The sequence below is a fragment of the Columba livia genome, chromosome 2 (assembly GCF_036013475.1).
Source record: "Columba livia isolate bColLiv1 breed racing homer chromosome 2, bColLiv1.pat.W.v2, whole genome shotgun sequence".
NCBI classification, from domain to species: Eukaryota; Metazoa; Chordata; class Aves; order Columbiformes; family Columbidae; genus Columba; species Columba livia.
The window spans coordinates 113,354,054-113,375,967 of record NC_088603.1 but is presented as its reverse complement, the minus strand read 5'-3'; the positions used below and the strand labels follow the sequence as shown (position 1 = coordinate 113,375,967).

The 21,914-nt window shown below is 40.4% G+C and overlaps 1 protein-coding gene across 7 annotated transcripts in view; it reads left to right on the top strand.

Moving 5' to 3' along the window:
• TMEM241 (transmembrane protein 241) overlaps positions 1-21,914 on the top strand; it is an 88,212-nt gene that overhangs the window by 8,355 nt on the left and 57,943 nt on the right. For 5 of the 7 annotated variants that reach the window (XR_010470504.1, XM_065053323.1, XM_065053321.1 and 2 more), the window contains exons 4-12: positions 1,059-1,140; positions 4,327-4,404; positions 5,765-5,790; positions 7,174-7,225; positions 8,359-8,407; positions 10,679-10,724; positions 11,709-11,744; positions 19,339-19,373; positions 20,593-20,662. Coding sequence is in view for 6 of the 7 variants with exons in the window: in XM_065053323.1 (XP_064909395.1) it covers positions 1,059-1,140; positions 4,327-4,404; positions 5,765-5,790; positions 7,174-7,225; positions 8,359-8,407; positions 10,679-10,724; positions 11,709-11,744; positions 19,339-19,373; positions 20,593-20,662 (474 nt within the window). In the remaining variant the exon portion in view is untranslated. The remainder of the gene's footprint in view (positions 1-1,058; positions 1,141-4,326; positions 4,405-5,764; positions 5,791-7,173; positions 7,226-8,358; positions 8,408-10,678; positions 10,725-11,708; positions 11,745-19,338; positions 19,374-20,592; positions 20,663-21,914) is intronic. The other 2 variants (XM_065053326.1, XM_065053325.1) reach the window with 1 other exon arrangement.

Sequence of the window (21,914 nt, the reverse complement as noted above, 5' to 3'; positions counted from 1 at the left end):
CATGTTTTATCTTCATTCAGACTGTTCTGATTTCATTGTTTAGTGGTCTGTTTTTCTTGTGTTCCATGAAGTGTGGTACCTATAATTACATTTTAACTCTTACATGTTAGCTGCAAGTGTAATCCAAATTAAGGAACTACAAGCAATTTGGTTTCATTTTGAGAACCAGCGTTGTTCACTCACGTTTTCTTGACTTTAGTTTGAAGCTTGGGAAGAGTGAATGGGGGTAGCAGTGTCTTCGGTCCTGGGAAGCCTTTGGAGCAGGACTTTAGATCACTGCTACTTCTGTCCTCCCTTGCTCAAAATTTTACATTATTCTCTCTGAAATTTGCCACCTACCCAATCTATTTTTCCCCTTAAATACCAAGATCAAAAAAAAAAGGAAAAGTGCAAATTCTGAAGCTCCTTCTCAGAACTGAAACCTGAGCCTCCTGCAATAACCATGGCTGAAAAAAATATCAGCTCAATCTGCGATGACTTCATTCCTCCATTAGTTGTCAAACTGCCTCTAGGAGTTTGGCTTAGTCAGAGGAGTATCATTAGGAAATCTCAAGAGACAGGCTCCCACAGAGACAATCTGATCTTTAGGAAGAATTTCTTTGTAAATCTGGCTGAGAAATGAATGTGTGGGTGGGTAAGTGTATTTGTACATAGTGAAAATGTGTGCTGTCTGTGCAAGTACGCCATTTTATGCCTTCATTTGTCAGTTTTTCTTCCTTTTATAGTGCATCAAGGAAATTAGCTGAAATTTCTCTTCCTTAAAACCAATAAGAGTAATTTCCATGACACAAACACTTCAGGAGTGATAGAAGCCAGGGAATAAGTAAAAGAAAGAGAATATATCTGCAGATAGTCACTTCATCTAACCCCAGATAGGAACTAGTATCTGTCTCAGACTACATGAGAGGAATACTGAACAATTGGACAATGAATTTAATATGCACACCCTTGAAATACATGTACATATATACATGTTATTATATTCCTTTGAAGCCACTGTTGCTGGCTGTATGTAAACAGAATGTGGTGGAGTAATGGGATTTTAATTGTTTTCACAGGTCTGAAATCCTGTCTTGGCTTCCTGCTTCAGTACTGTTTGTTGGCATTATTTATGCTGGCTCTAGGGCACTGTCTAGATTGGTAAGAAAAGCACAACTAGAAGTTGGTTCTTTATTACCTGTACTTTATAAGCAAAAAACATTCGCTTCATACAAGGTGTTTAATACTGTTCCTGGGTTGAGAGGAAGGAAGGGAGGAGGCGTTTAAATAATACATAACCCATTAATGGTGCTAGAGCAGTGGTCCAATCCTGCACAGTGTGGAGCAGTATCCAAAAGCACCTCTGTGACAGTCCAAAGCACTCAGCATTTCTCCAGAGCACTTCGTGTTTTGAGAACAGATCCTCAGTGGTCTGGATTGTGCAAGTAGGGGAGAAGCTGTAAGAAGTTACTAGCTGTAGTTTTGTAAAAGGGGAATGGGCCTGTGAGAAATCCTTCCAAGAAAAGGATGAAGATCATTTCAGTGAGAGGCTTCTGACGCTTTCCAGGATTTGAAAAAAAATAAATTGAAGGTTGGAAAGAGATTATGGGAAGGGTTAGATTAATCAGTTTTATGATCATTCGAATCACAATAGCCTACCAAATGTTTAGACGATATTGAATCTACTTTCACTGAAGTTCAATGCTTTTTACTTAAATGATATAGTCTTTGTTTAAAATAAAAAAAAAAAAAAGGTGATGTGAATTTTTAAAAACCAGCAATGCTTTACTGCTCTTATGTAGTCTGCAAGGCCAAATTCTGCACTAGTTCCCTTCTGCATTCTGTCAATGCATCTTAATGTAACTCTGGGGCCAGCTCCTAAGCCCCAGGAAGGGAATTTTTGACAAGATTTTGCTTGTAGCGATCCCTTGCACATCCCAGTGGAGAGGTAGGGCAGAAAAAGACAGGTCTCTGTCCCGACAAGCAAGGCTGGGGGACTCATCTTGGACCTGAGTGGTATTTGGGAAGCACAGGCATGTGCTCAGAAGCCCCGTACCTCCAGATCAGCTCTGTCTGGGGGTGATTGCATTTATTTCCTCTTAGCTCCTTGTTAAATCAAGTTCCATTGGGCTTCCGTGGTGTAAACTGAACAAAGATCCCTAAGGAGAGCCCTGCCTGGAAACAGCAATAAAGTCTTGGTGGCAGCATCTTTTCTGTCTGCTCACCTGGGAGGTGGAGGAGGTATGGATTGCATCCTTTCTGCTATTTCTTCTTACTTCCTATTCATCCCTAAGTCACCCCGTTTCCCTCCTGTCCCTGCTCTGATCATTCAAGAGTGAGATGCACTGGAGTGGCAGAGGGGCTGTGGATGGTTTTGATTTGTATCCCAGACCCCTCTTAAGGTGTATATCCCATTTCTGAATGGCTTTTTGTTGTACATGAGTGGGGATTTAGAGGCCTAGTTCTGTGGCCATTTTAGGAGGATAGACAAAAGGACAAGTAGCCTCAGGCCATAGTTATGAGTGATGCCTTGTACTGGGGCTAAATTCAATCCTACATAGAAGCTTTACTTACAATAACTTTGCATACAACAATTTTATGACACAGTGAGAAGGAAAATAGACTCTCCCAAACGTCTACCTGAACTGGCTGACCTCAGCAGCGTATTTGAATTGAGTGGGTTTATTCTTAAAGCAGAAAATTATGTACGCTTTTTTTTGATCAAATCCAAGGAGACCCACTTTCAAACACTCCTGTATACTGGCAGGGTGATAATCTTAATTTCTCTTTGTGCCTCTCCGTAGAGGTGCTGGCAGCCTCCCCTGCCCAGGAGGTCAGGGCTGGAGCTGGAGAAGCGCTGCTTACCTCCGGACTGTATGCAGATCTGCGAGGGGAGGTTTGTACAGAGTCTATTCTCCCTGTCTGCTCAACCAGTAAACCTTGCTTTTCGTAAGCATTAAGCCCACTCAGAAATTTAAGAAATACTCACATCAAAGACAATACACATATGGATAAGTTTAACTGGGCTAGGCAAACTGGAGCCATTCTTGGCTCCAAAACACACTTGGAAGAGCCAAAAGCAGGAGGAAGGAAAGAAAAACCCAACATATTGCAATCACAAAAAGAAGAATGTAAATTCTGTTGTCAACTTGTGTCTTTTTCTTGTATGTCCTATTACTGTGTCAGGCTCAGAATGCTGTTAGATACTTCTGGTTTTTTGTTCTCAGTTGTCCAGCAACAGGATTGAGAATTGTTTTTCAGAACCTTTGAAACTGGGACTGACAACGTCATGCCAGTTGTGTTTGTGCGATTTTTTTCATTCCTTGGTAATTTAGAGGTGTTAAAAGTTATCTTGGTGTAACTGTTAGGTTTATGGATACACCCAAGTAGTCATTATGACTTAAAATGTTTAATTAGCGATGCTTATCCAGCTTTATGGGAATGAAAAGGAAAATGAGAAAAAAAATCCAGATTTCTGAAAACAAAGTCAAATTTAAGAGGTATTTGCTGCTTATATCACCTGATACTTAAAAGGCATGTACATCACTGAGAAATTAACTCATTCTCTACTCGTGTGATTTAAATACTATACACAAGTGGGGAAATACTGCTTCTTAAAACTGCATTAGTCTTTAGATTATCTTAACTGGAGTAGAGAATTGCTTCTATTTCAGCTGAGAGACCATAGATCTGCTTTAGAGGAAGTATTATGAACCACTAATTCTGGTTGGTTTTGCCTGGGGCGATGGGTGTTTGATTCACAATTGTCATCATTGGGGTTTGTTTCCTAATGATTTCATGTTGGGATGGTGTCCAGATACCTCACTGGGTATAATTTCAGCATCACTTGTGTATGAACGACTATATTTCTATGCTAATTTCTGGCAGCTCTTCCTCGCAGTAACTGAAAGAAATCACTTGAAATCATCTTGCCCATAATTTTGTTGCTAGGAGTCACACTGTATTCTTAGTACCAGTAGACAGAGATAGGAAAAATAATGAGAACTGTTTACCGTGGAGGCTGCAGATATTTGAAGAGAGGCAAAACTAGAGGCAGAAACCTGGTGCAAATCTCACCGAGGTAGCTCTGTACAAACAAACCGAGTGTTTGAAAGCAGGAGGAGAAGCAAGCATGGTCTGCATCTAAAGATGCCTGTGCCACGTAATAGTGATTGGAATGAGTCTAAGTCCCTTTTAGGAGATGTAGCATGGGTTTACAGTTTAAAACCAAAACAAAACAAAGCAACCACAAGCATATGGGACAGCTGTACTTAAGAGAAGTGCTCCTTCCTATGTGTGTGACTGTTCTGTGTTGATTTGGGTGTTTCTGTTCTCTCCCAACGGCAGCCGATCCCGGTGTTCCTCACTGTGCACAACGCAGCAGAAGTTATAACCTGTGGGTTCCAGAAGTTTGTGCAGAAAGAGGTAATTGATCTGTTAATTGATACATTCAAGGCACCTCCTGTGATATAACTGCCATGTAGCAAGATACCTAATTTCTTTTAATATGGGCATGAATGCCACGTGCTTTTCTAGTCTCGCTGTGATATCTAGTCATTAATGAAACCCAGAGAGAGCTTTGCTGTTGGCAAGTGTCTATATTGATGTTTTCTTTTCTGCTTTAGTTGATGAAACACTGCAAGTGCCTATCGACAGTTTGATCTGCTTTTTTAAGACTGGCTTGATCCTGCTTGTTTTTTCCTTTTGAAAGTTAATAGCCCCTTTTTCTCGTGCCCCATGTAAGGATCTCATTGTTTGTGATGAGAGGGAGGACTGGGTCCTTAGATCTAATCAGTGTAATATATTTACTGTGTTGTGTGATTATAGATAGATCACATCTCCACAGGAAATGCAGCAAAACCAGAGCATTTTTTGATTTATTTTGAATGCTTGAGAATTTGTCCCAACACCTATTAAAGTCAGAAGAATATTTCCTGTGCCCTCTAGTAAGAGCTGGGTTTGTTTCTCATGAACTGCATTGGGGATTCTTCTTTTTAGGCTATAAAATGCTTTTCTAATTGACCAGAGAGCTGTTGTATGAGGTAACACTGGGAAATCATTCATCACAGAAGTAACTTCTACGGTGGCCTCTGGCTCGCTGTGGAAGAGATCTTCCATTCACTACATCTGTTGTGTATATAGAAGACAAATAAATGGCTTGGGTTGGCTCCTCCTGACAAACTGAAGAGGTCGCTAAGGTTATGCCTGAGGGACATAGCAGTGTGTACCATGGCATGCCCATGTGGCATTGTCTGTGTCATTTCATATCTTCCTTCTAGCTCTCATGCTTATTACTCTTCTCTTTAAAAACAGGGATAATGCAAAAACAGGTCTTGCTAGAAAGCTTCTGGGGAACAATTTTGGACCAAAGGACTGGGAAACTCTAATGAGCTTAAATCAAGGCTGATTTGGCTGGGGTAGTACCCAATTAATTAAGAATACTCAATATTTAAGTACATACAATACACAGTTTTGGTATAGTGCAAGTTAAGTTTGAGGACCGGGTATAAAGTTCACATCTGGTTTTAGGTTTACCTGCTGGTAAGTAATCTGAAAATATAAATCAAGTTGAAGTAGGCTAATCTGTAATCCTGGTTCTTTTTTTTCAGATTACATTTGCTAAGCAGTGCTCAAATGTAATGGGCTGTTGAATGTTGCTTGCTGGATTTTTAATGTTTGGTGCAGTCAGATCGGCTGTCATCACTTTCCTCTTTTTGGAAGGAGAAAGCACTATTTCACGATTTTCAAATGTTAATTTTTTTTAATCATACTTTCTTTTTTACAGCAAACCTCTCATCTGAAAGTCTGTAGGTAAGCTTTTAAAACTGCTCAGATTCAGACTTGTTTTGACTCCAGCTTCTGTATTTGCTTCAGATAATGGAACACCAAAACAATGAAGAATGTAAGGCACATTCTCGTGGGTGGTGAGCCCAAATTGCAACATAGGAGTAATTAAGTATTTTTAAAATTTATTTGCTTTTTTTTTTTTTTTTAACAATTGCTTGAATAGATACATATTTGTCTCCTTGTAAAAACAAAAAAGTGAGAAGGCCAGTGTTCCTGAATAACAAAGCAGTGCTTGTAAGAATGTTTTTGGAAAGGAGATGGAAACCAGGTTTGAAGTTCCAGTGGGTAGTCTTAAACACTAAGAGAAAGGTAATTAGTGTGATAGAAAATAGCTAAAAAATGCCTTTCCTAAGAAATAAAAGGTTAGTGATACCTAGTTCTGCTAGAATAGTTCATATTAAGCTACACAACCTACCAAACCTCCTTGGCCCCAGTTGTTTAGGCTCCAAAAAGGAGATAGAAAGGGACAAACAGAAGTCAGCCAGTCATGTATTAGAAGTGTGTTTCTACCCCCCATCCCCTGGAAGAATGCATATTTGCGGTCTTCTACATTCTGTAATCTTTTAGCTCTGGATAATGTTGGGTTATTATTTAGTGTACTTAGAGACACCATCTTCCTAATTTCTTCCTATTGTTTCCATTATTTGACTTACTGTGGCCTTGTTTTCACCACTGGATTATCATCAAGGATACCAGTTTTATATCATCTTCATTCTATCTTTTCTTATGCCCCTAGAGAGCAAGAAAATAAGTTACAAAAGCAAATGTGTGTTATTATTAACAATGACAGTCCACAGAAATACCACATCAGTGTGTTCAGTGTAGCCTGTCGAAATACTGACTCAGCCACGCAGTAGCTAGGGGAGGACTTGTGCTGTCCTTAAGCCATTGCTAGTGTGATACCACCCACTCCCACTTTGCTCTGTGTTCTGGAGTTACAACATAACTTTAAATAGTCACCTCTCCTGGAATTGTTGCAATAGGCATTCACCTTGATGAAAGAACATTTGTATAGCTGTTCACAGCCACAAATCAGTTAATTTTGCCTTTGTGAAGCAGCCTAGGGAAGCCACATGGCAAGTGAAGAGTAGTATTTCATACAAAAAAAAAAATGGGTTTATCACTGCTGGAATGTTTTGTGCTGCTTTTCATACAACTTCGCTGTGTATCAGTTGTGAAGAATGCACAATGTAAAACTAAATTTTGGTGGCAGAAATTACTGTTAAAATATAGAATAAAAATTAAACAAATGAAATGTCAGTGTAAAATTGAGTGGAATTGCCTATACTTTGCTGAGAGAACAAATCCAGGTTGCGAGCTTTTGGTCTTTTTTTTTCTCTTCTCCAGTGTGCTGTTCCTCCTGGCAGCAGCAGTGTGCCTTCCTTGGTGTGACGCACAGGTGAGCTCTGCTTTGTAAAGCTGCTCTACTTAGACCTTGATGTTTGCCATCTTATTAGAACATGGGGGATGCAGCTTTGACTTGTAAGCTAGGGTGGGATTCCTGCAAAGGAATTGTAAATGTTGCCTGTTACCGTGCTGTAGTCTTGCTGGTTTCAACGTGTTTGCATCATGGTGAAACCTCTGAGCGGTGCAGACATACAGCTCATTGGTGAAGGTCGCTGGGGAAACCACGGTTTAACTTCTTACAAGGCTTATAGCACATCACTTAGATTTGAATTAATTGCAAGTGCTTTCGGTATGTTCCTAAATTAGCTTTGTAATCTACATGCTTCCTGTAGCTACTGGAGAAAGAAAGAAGGTACCTCTAGAGAGTGCTTAGTCCAGCAAAGATCTGTTCCTTGGAGGTGCTTTTCTCTTTTGGAATCTGTGGTTTAGATACTGTAGTTAACATCTGAAGTCAGATGGGATGAATCTGGAAACTTGTCTGGTTGCATCTGATCAAATGTCACCACCAGAAGTGTTGCACCTGCTCTGGCTCCCTTCATAGTCTGTGGTACAGAGCCAGGAACTTCTGGTCTGTAATTCATCTCCCCTGAGAGCAGACATCTAAAATATGCCATGTGAACTTGTTTCAATTTAAAAAAAAAAAATCCCTTCCATGTGTATTTTTCCCTATTGATTGTGAAGAAAGCCTGTTTAAACCACTTTTTTGGATACTCTGCAGTTAGTGAGAGCCTTGAGGAGAGAGTGCTCAGGGGCTAAGAGGGGACAGGAGGCAAGACAAAAACCTTAGTGATGTTCCTGTGATCCTCTTGCCCCTGCCTGACTGCCAAAACAAGACTAAACTGACTGGAGTCTATATTCTCAGATTGTTTAAAACGGTGTACATATCTGAAAGAAATAGAGCTATCCTTGCCAGGACTAACAGAGAACCTGGGTAATTGACGTATGCAGATCTCTCAGTGGGACTGGAAAGACTTTACTCTTCCTCATCTTCTTTAGTTGCCTTCTCTTTCTTTGTAGCACAGCTCCCACTTGCTGTGCTTGCTCTGTGAAGGTAACTGCAGGGAAATGACAATATGTATGTTTACATGAATGTGCATTTATTTATGTAGGTGTTCTTTATTGCAGTTTGATGCAAACGGTTATTTATGGGCCCTAATTCACTTGATCTGTGTTGGTAAGTCATTTTCTTTTGGAAAAATAATTAGAAGGAGTAAATGTGTTGGTGAAGCAAATCAGCTTTACTATGAAGTTATTGATATTGAAGGTTCTTGATGTAAGAAACACTTGGAAAGAATGAAGCAGCTCAGTAAAGAGAAGAAAGTGCATTTTTAAGTTGAAAACAACAACAGAATAAACTAGATATTGCAGTCAGTTAACAGTGGATAAGAAAATGGACATAAAGTATTAATCAGCATTAAGCTTTTCTGGGAGTTTTTGATGGTTGTCTACTAGAGATGCTTCTTTCTGAGGAGAAGGAGGAGGAGAGGAGGAGGAGAGGAGGAGGAGAGGAGGAGGAGAGGAGGAGGAGAGGAGGAGGAGAGGAGGAGGAGAGGAGGAGGAGAGGAGGAGGAGAGGAGGAGGAGAGGAGGAGGAGAGGAGGAGGAGAGGAGGAGGAGAGGAGGAGGAGAGGAGGAGGAGAGGAGGAGGAGAGGAGGAGGAGAGGAGGAGGAGAGGAGGAGGAGAGGAGGAGAGGAGAGGAGAGGAGAGGAGAGGAGAGGAGAGGAGAGGAGAGGAGAGGAGAGGAGAGGAGAGGAGAGGCATGGAAAAAAACCAAAAACAAGCAGTAACTTGTAGTTGGAGCTTTATTGCACACACTGATTTTATTTAAAAACTGACAAAAATATTCTAAAATATCATGGAATATGCTCCCAGAGGAAGGATGTCGAAATGCTGGGGTTTTTTTACGCAATCATATGCATTTTTAAAAACTTTTAACAATGAGTTGCATGACCTGTCAGGTTTTCTGTTGTCCTTTTCAGACTAAACATTGATTTAGTTAACACAATTCTTCTGTGAAAAGCTAGAAACAACGAGACCCAGAAAATCTGCAGAAAACAAGAATAGTAATTTTTTAGTAGGAGTCTGGTGTCTTTTGGAGCATTAGGCTGGATAATAAGGGACTTGTATTTGGTTCTTAGCTATCCTATAGACTGAATGAGTGATTCATTCTTACGTTAAGTCTTGTCTGCAAATTAGGGATGATTCCTTCTTTACTTTGTATATTCATACTGTAAAATTTTCAGGGCAGGGGTTATATGTTTATGCTTATTTGTGTCTAGGGAGGTGTAGAGATCCCACTGGAAAATATTGTTAGCATACAAATAAGATTTTTTTTTTTTTCCCTTTAGGAAAAGTTATATGGTAAACATTTGCTCATTTAGATAAAACAAAAAGCTAAGCATTTTCCACTTCAAATACTTGTTTGTTGTAACAAGCTATGATATTGCTTTGTCAAAGCCAAGAGGTCTCATTTGCAAAGCACTGCTAAGGCACGGAGGTGGAGAGCTGCCTAGAGAGTCTTCAGGAGGCCTCTTCTGTGTGCTTGAAACATGTAGGAAGTGCCAACATAATGTTTATGCTCTAAATGTAGCTTTCCATTTCACTTGTTTTTGAGAGAAAGTTGTTGATATGACTGGTGTTTGTTTTTTTTCTTTGTAATTAGATTTCCTATCAACTAACACAGAATTAAGATGCTACAAGAAAGGGCAAACAGATGAACTGACTTATCACACAGTTAATAAAGACAGAGCATTAGTGACAGAACATGTGTTCTGCCCTTCAGCTTGTCTAACAGAGGCAGAATTGAGGACATTATGACATAGTGTTCTACTGGATTTGCTTTTTATGTTCTGGTTTAATTTGTGAATCAAAAAACCCAACAAAGCCTTGAAGAAGGGGTGTGATAAAATAGAGCCTGAAGCTGTATTCTTCCTTCCTTGAGTGCTTAAAGCTTTTCCAAGAATAGAAATGGGAGCTGACCAAGGGGTGGGTAGGTCAAGAGTGGAAAGAACCTGAAGAGCCTAGAGCTGAGAGAACCCTAAACAGGAAAGACAGCTCAGAGCCAACAACTGTAGGGGTCTGCAGAGATGAACACATCATAGAAGTTACCCGAAAAATGGGGTGGGCTGCAGAACCCATTCTGTGACACTTTCCTGTATGTATTTACACACACTCCTTTGTAGTTGCCATGGGCTAGGAGTTGTCTCTTCTTTAGAAGGGCTAGCAGAAACACATAGCGTGGCAGCGCTCCAAGACAATAACACTTGGAAAACCATTAGTTTGAAGCAATAGGTTCATGTTACTCATGGGTTGGGCATCCCTTGTGCCACGTTGCTAAACTGTAATTCAGAGGGGTTCCACGTCTGCAGGTACCACAGCCACACAAGCAGTTGTTTGTCAGAATGATTGCATGTTATGGCAATTACACGTGTTGTTTCAATTACAGGGGCTTACAAAGTATTTCACAAGTTATGGAAACCTGGCTCTTTAAGGTAATGTGTTTTAATATTCTTTTAAGAAGAAAGAGATTGCTATCAAAGAGGGTTAGAGACACATCTGTGTAGCACCCAGGTAAACTGTAGGGATCTCTGCATTATCAGCATGAGCTGGGCCACTCTTGGTTAATCATTAATGACTTAACTTGCACGAGGAGCCTTATTTATTGTTGATAACAATAGCATGTGGTTATTGATAGTTATACCTCTAACTCAAACACTGAATTAGTTTTAAGCAGTGTATTATCCAAGAATGATGACTCAGTCCTGGAAAAAGAACCCCTAATTACCGGCACAGGTAGGAAAAGGAAATGTTAGTTTGTGTTAGCCTTGCAGGCTGCATGGTTTGAATCTGTCAGTATCTCCCTTTGCGACACCACCTCAAAAGCGTTGAGCAGCTGGTGACTTGCCACAAGACTCGAAGGCTGAGCACCTCAAAAACCTTGAGGCCTTGCACTAATCCCATGTGCTGTTAGAACTTCAGCCAGACAATAGTTGTTCTGAAAGCGGGTGACATTACATGTTCACAGTGTCTATAACCTGCAGTTGTCTGTATGAATGGAGGTTGATATGTTGCCATTGCGTATTATGTATATGTACATAGTATTTACGTGCATAGGATATGGTTAAACTCATTTCTTTCAAAACCATTTTCCATCTCGGTTTAAAGGGTCTAAATTTTACTCAGTCTCACTTTATCTTCACTTCAAATAGAACTCCCACTGACAGAGTAACAACAAAAATAATGTGCAAAAGATGTGTAAATTAATATGCCGATTAATATATTGATAATATTTTGATTATAATGTATATAACTATAATATTATGTTAGTTTAGCCTAAATATACTATTGTGTCAGATATTATTTAATATTAATATAATATTACAGTGTCAGAATACTTATAATATACTGATCTCTTATACTAAATGAACTGCAGTACTAAAAGAACATCTTTTTTTTTTCTTTCCTTCCTCTCCCAGTGATCTGGACCAACAGTACATCAACTATGTATTCAGGTAAAATGAATAAGCCTTTGATACACCATACCTGGTTTTATATGGTATATGTTTTCATTTTCAACCATGGCTTGTTTAGGAAACTCATAACTACCACTACTTAAATGTATTTATTTGGCCAGACATTCACTGAAAGAACAGTGCTAAGCTGAATGGCTTAGCAGCTCGATTTTTTTTTGGCTCTGGTTGTATGAGAACATGCCAATATACACCTGGGGAGGTAACGAGGTGTTAATTATGAATTTTTTAATCATCATGTGCACAAGTGATCTATCATTTCCAGAAATAATATTTACAGAGTAACTCCCTGGCAATGCCCCTTTTCAGAAAATAAAACTTGTACTAAGTTGCTAGAAGGGGAGGTTGCGATTACAAAGGCACAATGTGCAAAGAACATGGGCCATAACTGATTGTTCAGAGTGCTGTCAGCAGTGGGATTGAGTAATTCAGACTTTAATTTGGTTTCCTGATTTGGAGATAGAAAAGTGTCTTGTTATTTTGTAGTTAGTGAAAGAGCCTGAGTCACTGACCAGACTCCTCTGTGGGGCTTTTTTGTTTGGTTGGTGTTTTTTTTAAAAGGTCAGTCCTTTACTGAAAGAGCCATATAAGCCAGAACTTTTGGTGTGCGTGGCTTCTGCTAGATTTTTGTGAAGCTTTATTCGAGGTAAGGTATATAGAGACTTTACTAGATTTTTTCCCCCCATCCATAATCATGTCTTGTATATATTGATCTCTTTTCTTGGAGTGGTAGCTGAAGTTGTGTGGGAGCACTGTGGAGTATGGATACTAAGTTTTAAGAAAAGATGGTCAAAAGGAATGAAATCCATAAATTAGCTGGGGAGGGAGCAGAATGGAGAGCAGAAGTTAGGAATAAGCATGACAAAATTAAGTTGTGCTTGTCCATTTGATTAGATGGATGCATGCTCTTGTCTGACCACATTAAGATCCTTGATACGAATGTGTCAGGGACACCAGTGTAAGACAGTTACTTCACTTCAATTCCCATTTATCTTGTGAACATCATCAGCATTACAATACTGTGTATCTCTTTCTATCTTAGTTCAATCAAATCTCCTATTTCAATAAAGAAGTAACACACACTGTTAGGGCATAGAAAACTTCTGTAACACAGGCCTCTGATTTGGGGTTTGTATGATTCCAGTGTCTATTCCCTGGGGTCCCATGCATTAATAATATCTGAATATCAGTGTGCTTGAAGTAGCAAGTCAGTTGTTGTTTTCCATCTACTATGAGGTGCAAAGCAAGTCAGTTGTACTCAAAGAAGATTTCTGTGTTTATTGAAAGTGTTCTGAAGAATTAGTCATGGAACTTGCAAATATGCTGTGATGTGTAGCAATAACCCATGAAGTCTTGAATGAGCTGTACCTATTTGTCTGTATTGAAGGGAGAATTGTGAAACAAGCACTAAAATAAATTGATTTTTCATTTGGCACCTGCCTGACTATGGCTGTCTGTTGTCATTTTAGTTAAAAACTGCATTTGGGCCTGAACCTTTAAAATCAGATTTTGGCTGAAGGTCTTAATTTTGCAGCTTTGATTGAAAAGTCAGGGCTGGGTTCCCTGCCGTGTTAGTTGATGGTATCCTTTGAAATCTATGAAGCTGTGTCCAGCAGAGAGCAGGAGTTCCACATTACAGGGAGAGCATGATTATTGACTGAGAGGCTTTTGAAAGGGAGAAACTTCTTGCTAAAGAACTGTGAGGTGCAATAGTATGTATTTTAAAACTGTTCTTGGTTTTGTGTGTGGTGTTGTTTTTTTGGTGTTTTGTTTTGTTTTTAAACCACCAACAACAATAGAATAAAAGCAAAAAGGTGTTACCAAAACTTGGGAAGATTTTTGTCTTTAAGGGTCTCAAAAGTCAGTGTAGCTTATGAGCTGATGGTGCAAAGCAGTTGTGCAAAGGTGGCTTAGAAGTTGTAGAAGACTGGATGCTTATTTGTTTGGCTTGGGTCTGTGGATATCTATATGTCTGTATATATGTATATTTTTCTATGTGTTAGAGAAGCTTGTGGTCCGTATAATTTGGACCTCATCTTGTCTAGAGAAAACAAACAGTCCCATGGGCAATGGGATAAGTGACATCTGATTTCTTTTAGAGTTTTGTTTTGTCATAATAGTGGATGATGTTTGAAGAGGTGGGAAATTTAGCAGAAGCTCTCTTGTTTACAACCTCCATGATGTGCCCGTGCCGGGAAGGTCCTCCAGTGTTCAATGGGGCCGAAATCTCTGCTGCAGAAGGCACTGGCAGGCTTTGTCTCTTTGTGAGACCTCTTGGAGATGATTGCCACTTCCCAGATTTGGACGAAGCTGGTCAGCGTGTTTGAGAGCTATGTAGAGCTATATTTGTATGTGTACACACAGCTTTATTGCACAAGCTTCATTTCTGTAGAAAACAGTCAAAAATATATTTAAATCATGCTGAGTAGAAGGCGTTTCACGCTGAACATTCTCTGAATGAGGGCTAGCTGCTCACGGGCAATTCTGGGTCAGAATTCTATGAATGTGTGTTTATCTCTGTCAGAGGGTACCCAGCTCTAATTTTTGTGATTTAGCAGGCGTTAAGATATATGCTGCTTCCTCTGTTCAGGGCTTCTGGAGGACTGTTTCAGCCACAACAGGATCCCACTTCTGCCTCCAGAACAGGACAGTCTAATGTGTACTGGTGGTCATATCTCTGAGTATGGTTCTGTGATTTATGGAGGAACTTGCTAGGGTGGTATCAGTGCAACTTGTTCCTCTTAGCACTATTATTAATAGGCCTTTATATAGATCCTTATTTCTAACCTAGATCAGGCAACTGGCTGTGTGGGGAAAAGAAAGCAGCTGTGTAGGCACAGCCAGATGGTGGTTAGAATCATAAATCATAGAATCGTTTAGGTTGGAAAAGACCCTTAATATAATTTAGTCCTACCATAAACCTAAGATTACCAAGTCCACCACTGAACCGTGTCCCTCAGCACCATGTCTACGCATCTTTTAAAACACCTCCAGGGCTGGTGACTCAACCACTTTCCTGGGCAGCCTATTCCAATGCCTGACAACCCTTTATGTGAGGAAATTTTTCCTAATATTTAGGGAAATATAGGAAAATATATAGTTTTTTTACAATAGAGGTTGTTCAAAATGTCTCTTTGGTGCGGAAGCATAGTTATACTCTCAGTGTAGAGACTGCCTAGATAGAGCAGATTAAAGGTTCTGCCCCAAGCTACTGGGTGTTAGAATGTAAGAATATGTTAGATTAAAAAAAAATACATTTAGATTAAAAATAAACATTAACTGCATTTGCTCTGTTGGCCATTTCCAGAGGTGCAACTGAAATTAGCAGTGTCTCCTAACAGATGCTATCTCTACATGCCACGCACTGTTCCTTGGTTTAAAATCTGGAACAAATTGGGAGGGGAGAACATCTTAAGCAAATGTACATTAGTGGGAACTTTCCAGAACCAAACAGATCTGAAGAAATACTTGCTGATGTTGAAAGTGTGGCGTTCTTCTCACTTCGTCACTTACAGCGTGATTATTCAATGGCTTTTATAAAGGGAGTCAGAGCAGGAACAAGTGTAGGAGGGACAGCAGAGCTGTGCCATGCAGGGATGGGAGGGGTGATGGTGCCCAACAGTGTCCTGTTCATCCATCCCCCTTGTGTTTAAGGAGGTGGGGCAGGGAGGATGGGGAAGAAAAGGAGGGAAATGTACTTCCAAGAATCTCCCTCTAATCCTTCAGTCTTGTTCCCACTGCAGCATTGTATTTCCCTGTGCTCTGATTTCTGGATTGGTGTTCTACTTCCTAGTGGTTTTACCAGTAATCTTGCATTTTCTTTCATTCCTTTCCAGCCCCTCACTTTTTATTAAGGCGGGAGCCAGATTTCTCCCCTGTAGCAAGCTGGCAAGGGGTAATGTGTCTGCCTGGCGTGTTGAGGGATACATAACATATCTTAGAAGTGGGTCGCAGCTCATCTTGGGCTTTCTCCTGTGCTGAGGCAGGTAGAGATATTTTACTTCTTGCAGAGAACCTGGAAGAAACATCCCAGCATCTGTCACTGTCTGAAATTTGTTCATAAACGCATACTAGATAACCTAGCAGTGACTGGTGAGGGGAAAACAAAGACAGCGGGAGAGTTTCAAATGGTGAATAAATGGCACTGACAAAGGTGTGAGGTAAAGGCTCTACTCTATGCAGCTAAACTACATCTGGCTTCTGGAAGAGCTGCTAATCTGTCACTTTTGTGAATTAAATAAGCTGCAGTAAATTTTCTGCAATAGGGAAGGGCAGCTTTGCAGGCATAAATTGCTGTTCTTGCTGACAAAACCGCTTTTTAGCCAGAAAGAAAACCACGAGTTACCCAGCCCCCAGTATTGAGTACAGGGAAAAAGAGAGGAGCAGAGAAATCTGGCACAGGGATTTTGTTTTTGCTGCAGCATGAGGTCCAAGCTGTCCTGCTGAAAACCTCTGAGTCCCTAATCTGGTTTTACAACATCATCATGTCTTTTCTACTGATGTTCTGTTCAGAGCAGAGTTACAGTACAGCTTTAATGCCATCTAACCCATTTGCCTTAACCTGCCATTTCACAAAGAAGGTTTTGTTTGCCTCCTATATTTTCTTTGGATTGAGGCCTGGGATGTCTGCTGGGGTTATCAATTCCTCTTCGTTGCAGAACCAAGTTTCTCTCTGAGCGTTTCCCAGTCTCATTTTTTTTTGGTCTAAAAATCAATAATGCAAGAAAGAAAAAGTGGAGAAACATGGCTTAGTCATAATTCTCATCACTGTTGATACAGTTTCACTTGGCTCGCCAGTCTCCTGTTTTCTCTGATATTCAGTCAAAAGCAACAGGCCTTTGCTACTTTTCTCTCTTTACCAGGAAACTGAGGAATTGGGTCTGTTTATTGTTAATTCCTCTTGGCATCCCATGCAGGAAGAATGTGCATATGTGGGGAGGAGGGGCAGGGGGGAATTCCTACTGTAAGTGATCTGCTTTGCCTTGTTTAATGTCTTTGTGACAACCACATCTTTCAAAAACATACATAAATATTGATAATGTGACCATACTGTCCCAGCTGATGCCTTTCAAAGACATCGTATAAAACATTAAGCCTAAAATACTCGCCTGTCTCTCTGACTTATGAACCATATCATAGAATCATATAGTTTGGGTTGGAAGGGACCTTCAAGGGTCATCTAGTCCACCCCCCTGCAATGAGCAGGGACATCTTCAACTAGATCAGGTTGCTCAGAGTTCTGTCCAGCCTGGCCTTGAATGTCTCCAGGGATGGGGCATCTACCACCTCTCTGGGCAGCCTGGGCCAGTGGTTCACCACCCTCATTGTAAAAAAATTTTTCTGCACGTCTTGGCCTGAATGTCCCCTCTTAGTTTAAAACCATTACCCCTTGTCCTATCACAACAGTCCCTGCTAAAAACTCTGTCCCCATCTTTCTTATAGGCCCCTTTTAACTACTGAAAAGCTTCAATAAGGTCTCCGTGGAGCCTTCTCCAAGGCTGAGAGGTTGCCTCCTTCGGCCCGTTGTCTTCCACACCTGATTTTGGTGACAAGCTTTTCCCCAAGGCTTCCTCGGCCATGGGATTTCCATGTGTTGCATTTCCTTTTGCTACCGGCACCTCTGCAAATGACACTGGGATTCACCAAAGCATGCCAAGGGCAGGCCACTGTGCACAGTAGCCCTATCATGTAGAGAACTGGGACCAGCTGAGAGTGAGCAGGCTTGGGAACAGTAGCTGTTTTAACACTAGAGAAGGGAGTTTGCTTGCTATGAACACCACATCGATGATACTGTACTGCTGCAGGTAACTCATTTACAGCAAGTTCAGCTTTCTAGCCATAGCCTTGTGTGTTGGGAACCACTTCCAGCTCTTTCTCTGCCTTCACTTTTCCTTGTGCAGGCTTCCCTTCCTCCGTGGGCTGAGCTGGCACTTCACTGCCATTACTGGGCCTAGTGAACTGTAAGAATCACTGGCAATTAGCCAGGAAAAATTGCCTAGCTTTAGCATTCATAACTTGAATTAATGTCTTTTTACCTTTGTAAGTAAGTACACTGTTTGCTGCTTAGCATGTAGCAATCTCTCCAGGTAGTCTTTTTTCCTTCTCCCTCTTGTCCTTTGTGTTTGCCATGGATGTATGTTGTTGCTAGTGGGAGGAAGCTATAGCTCTGATTTGAAGACTTGCATGTTTCTCCCATCTTACAGTGCCCCAGAATATGTTCCTGTAGCCTTCTAACCTTGGAAACAACAAGGAATAAAAGACTTTGAGGGGGGGGGAAGAAAAAAAAAAAAAAAACAACAACACAGAAATTTACCAGAAGAACTGGTAGCACTGAAAAGGGTCTGTACATCCTATACCACAAACTCAGAAGGTGAAGTTTTTGTAGGACCTCAAAAATCTTAAGTGATACTCCAGGCAAAGAGCTGGTCCCAGCTCATTTTCTTGTTCACTTGTACCTTTCTGAAAAGTGTGCAGCATTTGGGCTGGTACTTGGTTTTATTTTAATGCATTTTTTAAAAATTGTTTAACTGCAGTGTTTGTCTGTTCTGTGACATTTGGGGCAAAATGTGCAGTACATGGACAATCATAAACATAGAGTCTTATATGTAATATATGCACATCCCTATAAAGTGGACATTGGTATGCACACAGCTGACATTAATCCTCTGACAGAGAGACACTCAGGTCTAGACACAGGTACAGTTCTCTATAGATTCTGGCTCAGTGGTGTCACCAGCTGGCTGAAGAGCAAGTGGGTCTGTTGAAAAGAACTTGGGGATAACAGTGGATGCGGAGGTCTATATGAGGCAGTAGCACGTGCTCATGGCAAATTAAGGCAAACCATGCATTGGGCTACATGAGGAGGAGCGTGGCCATTAGATTGGGAGAAGTTATTGTAAGCATTGCTGAGGCTGCAGCTGGAATAGTTTATTCAGTTTGGGGGCTCCCAGTTCAAGAGAGATGCTGAGAAATTTGAGATCTAGCAGAACGCCACTGACATTGGTAGGGACTTAGAGCACATGGCTATTGCAAGGAATGTTTGAAGGAGCTCCTCTTTGGTGAAATGGAGGCCAAGGTGCAGCCTGACAACTGCCTACACTTCTTGAAAAGGAGTTGCAAAGATGACAGAGCCAAACTCTTCTAAAGAGTGGCAGATGGTATGACATGAAACAACAACCACCGATTGCAGCTTTGGTGGTTTAGAGATGGGACGTCAGGAAAAACTTCTTCACTAGGAGTGTAGAGTGGCTCTGGGACAAGTTACCCAGAGAGGTGTGGAATCTTCGAGCTGGGAGATATTTGAGACCTGGGTTTTTGAGACAGAACCACAGAGGACATGATCATATATTAGTGATAGTCCTGCTTTAAGTGAGAGCTTGTGTTAGGTGACCCCAGAGATTCCTTTCCACACAACTTTTTTTTTTTTTTTAATTGATAATTATGCCTCAGTCATTCTACTTAACTGGAAAAAGTTTCACCACGAAAAAAACAAGCACAAAGCTGTCAATTTATAATGTTCATAAATTCTGTGTCATAAATTCTGTAGTATGCAATTAATCTTTTTTTTATTTTTCAGTGTGGTGCTGTTGGCATCTGCATCACATCCAGCAGGTAAAGTGGATTAAGTTGTTCCTTTTTTATGTTTCCATATTGCCTTTCCTTTCCATGCATGTTTTCAGAAGCCAAACTCTGTAGGACTTTAGCCCTGGAATTCAACAAGAATACAAGCAATAATAGGATATCCTGTAGGAAGAGGAGGGTATATAACACTGTGTAAATTGCATGATGTTTACTAATACCTTTCTTAGTTGCCCTTTGCAAAGAAGCAGCACGAGACAGACAACAATGAACAGCCTTTTAGGTGGTGCATGGTAAAGAACAAAGATTCCGTAGGTGAATATGTCCTCTTTAGAGCAGTGTCTCAGCAGTCCATTGCTCTCAATGCTGTGCAGAGATTTCATTTTGTTGCTTTCATAGGACGTATCCCATCACAGGATTTGAAGTACCAACAGATCAAAGGCTAAAAATGGAGAAATTCAATACTTGATGGTGGCTAATATTCCTATCATACTAGTGTTTAAATAGTTGGAAGGATAAAGGTTGTCTGTTGCTTTCACTAGACATTTGCTCAGACAAAAACAAAGGAAGGAGCATTTAAATAAACATAAATTCCCCCTTTTGCCTGGTGGTACATATTGTGTATATAGCATTCCCCTACCAGGACAGACAACATGTTAATCAAAATAGTCCTGCATTTCAAAAAGTGGATGATGGAGCTTCCTCTGAATCTGTAGAGCCTGAAGGCTCCTGAGAATTGTTGTTACCAAGAACAACCGGGGCTCAGGTTCCTGGAAATGCAAGTACTCGAGAGCTCTGCTTGGATCTGGGAGAACTTTTTCAAACCTCTCAACTTGCTTGGTGTGACAGAGTTCACGTGCCAGAGGGGGAAGCAGCCAACATATGTCTGTGTTTCCTGTTGCTTCAGTAGGAACTGTCACGAGCTCTGTAATATAATAAGTGCATATGATGCATGTCTATCCACTGGCAACTGTTGCTTAAGCAGGATCTTTGTACACTAGCAAAGAATACTCTTATGTATCCCTTTGCCCTTTTTCAACCAAAGGCAGGAGCTGGCTAGAAGCAAGGTCAGAGAGAAATCATTAAACACACTAGAAATGTGGAAACCATCATAAATGAAAAGTCAACCAGCTGTAAACGCTCAAAGGAATGTTAAGCTAGTGATGTTCATTTAATTGCTGTTCCCTTGCTTGTAATACTGGGTATTTTTTTTTCTGCTGTGTTCCACTGGATGTGTTGCTTTGTCCCTCAGGTGATCTCTTCAGTGCCTTGGACTTCCCATTCCTGTACTTCTACAGGTTTCATAGCAGCTGCTGCGCCAGGTAACCTCTCTATAACAGGCCAGATTGTTCTCAAAATAAGAGATCCTGTTGACTTCTAACCTTGACTCTCTGTTAAAAATTCTGGAGCATTCAAAACCTTAGTTATACTAGTTTCTGCTGGCATAAGCCGGTAAAACTGCAGATAATACGTATCTGTGTGTATGTGTGGATATGCATTTGAAGGCCAGACATTCAAATGTGCTGGAAGTATATGTGTTTAATTGGGTGAGTGCATTCTGACCAGGAGAATTCCCACTCACCAGTAAAATATTTTTTACCTAATGTAGCAAAGCATTGCTAAATAGCATCTCTCAAAAGCCTCTCAAGTCAGATTAGCCCTTGTAAAACTTGCTGTTTGCAGTGATTACAAAGTATTAGTCTTCAACAGTACATGGGTTGTACATGGATTTATTTGCCTGTACATCTTGTTATTTGGCAGAATGCTTTTTTGGGGTAAAAGGGAAAAGCTTTAACAAGCATTCCTTTATTTTGAGTAGCAAAAGTTCACTGCCCAATAGTGTAATTCTCAAAGGACAATGTAAGTATGTTTTCTGTAGATCTTAATTATCTCAAAAAAATTTATTCCTGTCTTTCCCCTCCAGTCTCTTGCCAAATGGAAGTATTTTCCTCTTAGAGGGGAAAAAATATTTTCATGCTAACTGTTGGCAAAAATATTTCCTGATCGTGAGGGATTTTCTTAATTGTATCCAGATTTTCCATTAAAAGAGGATATTAAAAATTATTGTTAAATAATTTCTCTATGTACATAGTTTTCTGGTATGAAAGTGGCTTTTTTTCAAGGGTAGACAATCCATGCTACAAATAACTTGCAATTAGGTATCAGTGAATAAATTGTTCCATGGTAGGTAGGTGAAATCTGTTTCTTCTTGAAGGCAAGGTCTAACTGCAGGCGCTAGTGGATATCTGTCTAGCCCAGATACTCTTTCACTCTGGAATTTTACCACTGTTGTAGCCTCCCAGTTCCATTTCAATTGCCCCAGCTTTAGTACATGTATAGTGGACAGCACTGTACACTACCACAAGTGGAAAGGAATAGTTAGGTGGAGAAACAAGCATCTTTGTTGCTCTCCTATGTCTTGTAATCTAGTGACTTTGTAGACGTAGAGGATTTGGAGGAAAACCTATACAATGTAAAGTAAGGGTAACTGATGCAGCTAAATTTACTATCTCTGCAGAATGTCTGAAGCATTAGTAATAAGGTGCGAAGTGCCCAATTTATTTAATGAAATAT